Here is a 2,576-nt window from a genome sequence, read left to right as displayed (position 1 = left end):
CGTTGCTCACTGCCTTATTCCCATGCTGAAAAAAAAAACAAGCACATTTTGCTCAGGTTTCAAAGGATTAAGCCTCAGGTAACAACGTGTAACATGGTCTTAAAGTGAAGACAGAATGTTTCTCACCGAAAAACATTGCGATAACTAAGTCAACACCTTTTAGCAATTTACCTTAACCTTAACTTTTTACCTTAACTAACTTTTATCCTTCACTAAATTTACCTTTTTCTCTTATGTCACATTTAAAACGCTAAAGACACACAAATATCACAAGTATAATTCACACTGAACTCTCAAATAGTTGAAAACTGTGTAAAATGACACTCAGTTCTCAGTGCATGTTTTTCTCTTTCTCCATATTTCAGAATAGCGGCAAATGAACCGTCGTTTATGTCGATGCAGCTGAAGATATTAGACCAGCGGCATAAACAAAAACTAAACCTGAAGGCACTGGACGCAGTGCTGTTTGGCCCTCCTCTCCGTAAGTATGCGGTTTATTTTAAAACCAAAAACATAACGACTTCATCGCTACTCATGAATAAAAACTTTTTTAAGCCCTCACTCACATTTTTTACAGCCAGAACAACAAAACGCATTTTCCAAAGCCATCTGTCGTTTCTCTCCCTCTGCAGGTCCACAACATAACTGGATGAAAGACTTCGTCCTGATGGTTTCCATAGTGATTGGCGTCGGGGGCTGCTGGTTCGCATATGTGCAGAACAAGTCCAGCAAGGTGCACATCTCCCAGATGATGAAGGATCTGGAGAGCCTGCAAAACGCTGAGCAAAGTCTCTTAGAGCTGCAGAGCCGGTAAGAGAAGGAAATGTAGATAAACGACGAGACGGGATGAAAATGCAGATTCACTCTTTTTTTTTTAGCTTTTTCACACTTTGTAGAAATTGTGCATCTTAAGGCAATAACCAACTTGGCAAGAAATATGAACCACAGATTTAAAGAAATTGGTAAATGTTGACAAAAATAGAGGGGAGGATATTAGAGAATTGTTTAAAAAAGGGGGAAAATGTCCATAAAACCGTATTTATAATTATTGTATTTATTTATTGTTAAAATTATGTTACAGAATATTTTTTTTTTAGTTATAGGTCAATTTGTTGTTTGTTTGTTTTTTGCAAATTTTTGGGCAATGTCTTGTCAAGTTGCTTATTGCCTCCTGTGTTTTTGAAAGAAATCAAACCAATATGTTTAGGTCTCAAAAGGTTAAAGGAATACTTCACTCTACCGAATTATGAATTGCATATCAATTTTCACCTTGTGAAAATCCGCTGAATTTGAGAAGAAAACGTTGCTTTTCTCGCTTTCCTCCATAGTGAACGAAGAATCCAAAAACAGAAAATCCTTGATGAATTGAAGACGTAGGGATCCACATTTAACAACAACCTAATTAAACCGTCTGCTTACAAACTTGAGTCACTCTGGTGAATCTGAACTAACCGTTTAAAAAACGTTTGAAACACCAAAGTCACACAATAACACAAACTAACTGATCAAGCAGCTGTGTTCAGCGAGGTAAAATTACCTTTTTATCAGTTAAGTTAGAGAGAGTAATGCAGTTTTCTGTCAGAAAGCGCTGTCTGTTTGGGAAGAACTGATCACACAACTTATTAAATGCGGTCGCCTGTGACTTCAGTTCGTCAAGAATTTTTGGAGTCTTCATTTAACACGGAGGCACGTATTAAAATTTTTTTTTTTTCCATAAATTTAACTTAACACAGGGTGAATTACTGATAAACAAATGATGATCTGGGCATCAGCGTATTTCTTAAAAATGTAACTAAATCCACATTTTGTGTTCTGGCAGGCTGGAGAAGGCTCAGGAGGAGAACCGGACGGTGGCCGTGGAGAAGCAGAACCTCGAGCAGAAGATGAGGGACGAGATCAACGGGGCCAAAACCGAGGCTCACCGGCTTCGAGAGCTGCGAGAGGGCGCCGAGTGTGAGCTCAGCCGCCTCAAATACGCCGAGGAGGAGCTAGTACAGGTACGGCTTCCCAGACTGAGTCGTGCCTCTGCCCCATCAAATGACCTTTATACAGAAATTATTTTTAAAATGTATTACTGCTGCTAAAACACCTTGAAATAAAATGATTAATTTCATATTCATAATGTTAAAATCCACAAAATAACCACACGATTCCTCAATTTCCCTGCACATAAAAAATCCAGCACCAATATATCTAAGCTTGCAGACTCATATTCACACAGTAAATGCGGCTCATTTAAAATTTAGCCTCACCTCCAGCATTTGATCGATCTCACGTGACGAGTTTTTAAATATTTGACGGCGAATTTACGGACCCTGATGCATCACGCTCCTCCCCTGCAGGTGCGGAAAGCCCTGAAGCGAGCGGAGAAGGAGATGCAGTCGGAGCGGTCCGTGCCTGAAGCTCTGCAGAAGTGGCTGCAGCTCACACACGAGGTGGAGGTTCAATACTACAACATCAAGAAACAGAGCGCAGAGTTCCAGCTGTGCGTCGCCAAAGACGAGGTAAACCTCAGACGGTGATTCATTTACTAGAAATTAAATTGTATGAAAATTTAATACCAGAACTATAGTGAC

The 2,576-nt window shown here is 39.7% G+C and overlaps 1 protein-coding gene across 1 annotated transcript; it reads left to right on the top strand.

The window, feature by feature from the left end:
- Window positions 1-293: 293 nt before the first annotated feature.
- Window positions 294-2,504, top strand: LOC121966469 (stromal interaction molecule 2-like; the record flags this gene model as incomplete). Its single annotated transcript, XM_042516561.1, has 4 exons — window positions 294-481; window positions 633-810; window positions 1,820-1,997; window positions 2,343-2,504. Coding segments are annotated over exons 1-4 (609 nt in total), but the record flags the coding sequence as incomplete, so codon positions are not given.
- Between the last annotated feature and the right edge of the window lie 72 nt (window positions 2,505-2,576).

This window comes from Plectropomus leopardus, unplaced genomic scaffold (genome assembly GCF_008729295.1).
Source record: "Plectropomus leopardus isolate mb unplaced genomic scaffold, YSFRI_Pleo_2.0 unplaced_scaffold24707, whole genome shotgun sequence".
Taxonomy (NCBI): domain Eukaryota; kingdom Metazoa; phylum Chordata; class Actinopteri; order Perciformes; family Serranidae; genus Plectropomus; species Plectropomus leopardus.
Note: the sequence above shows the minus strand (reverse complement) of the source record. Positions and strands in the feature narration are given on the sequence as shown.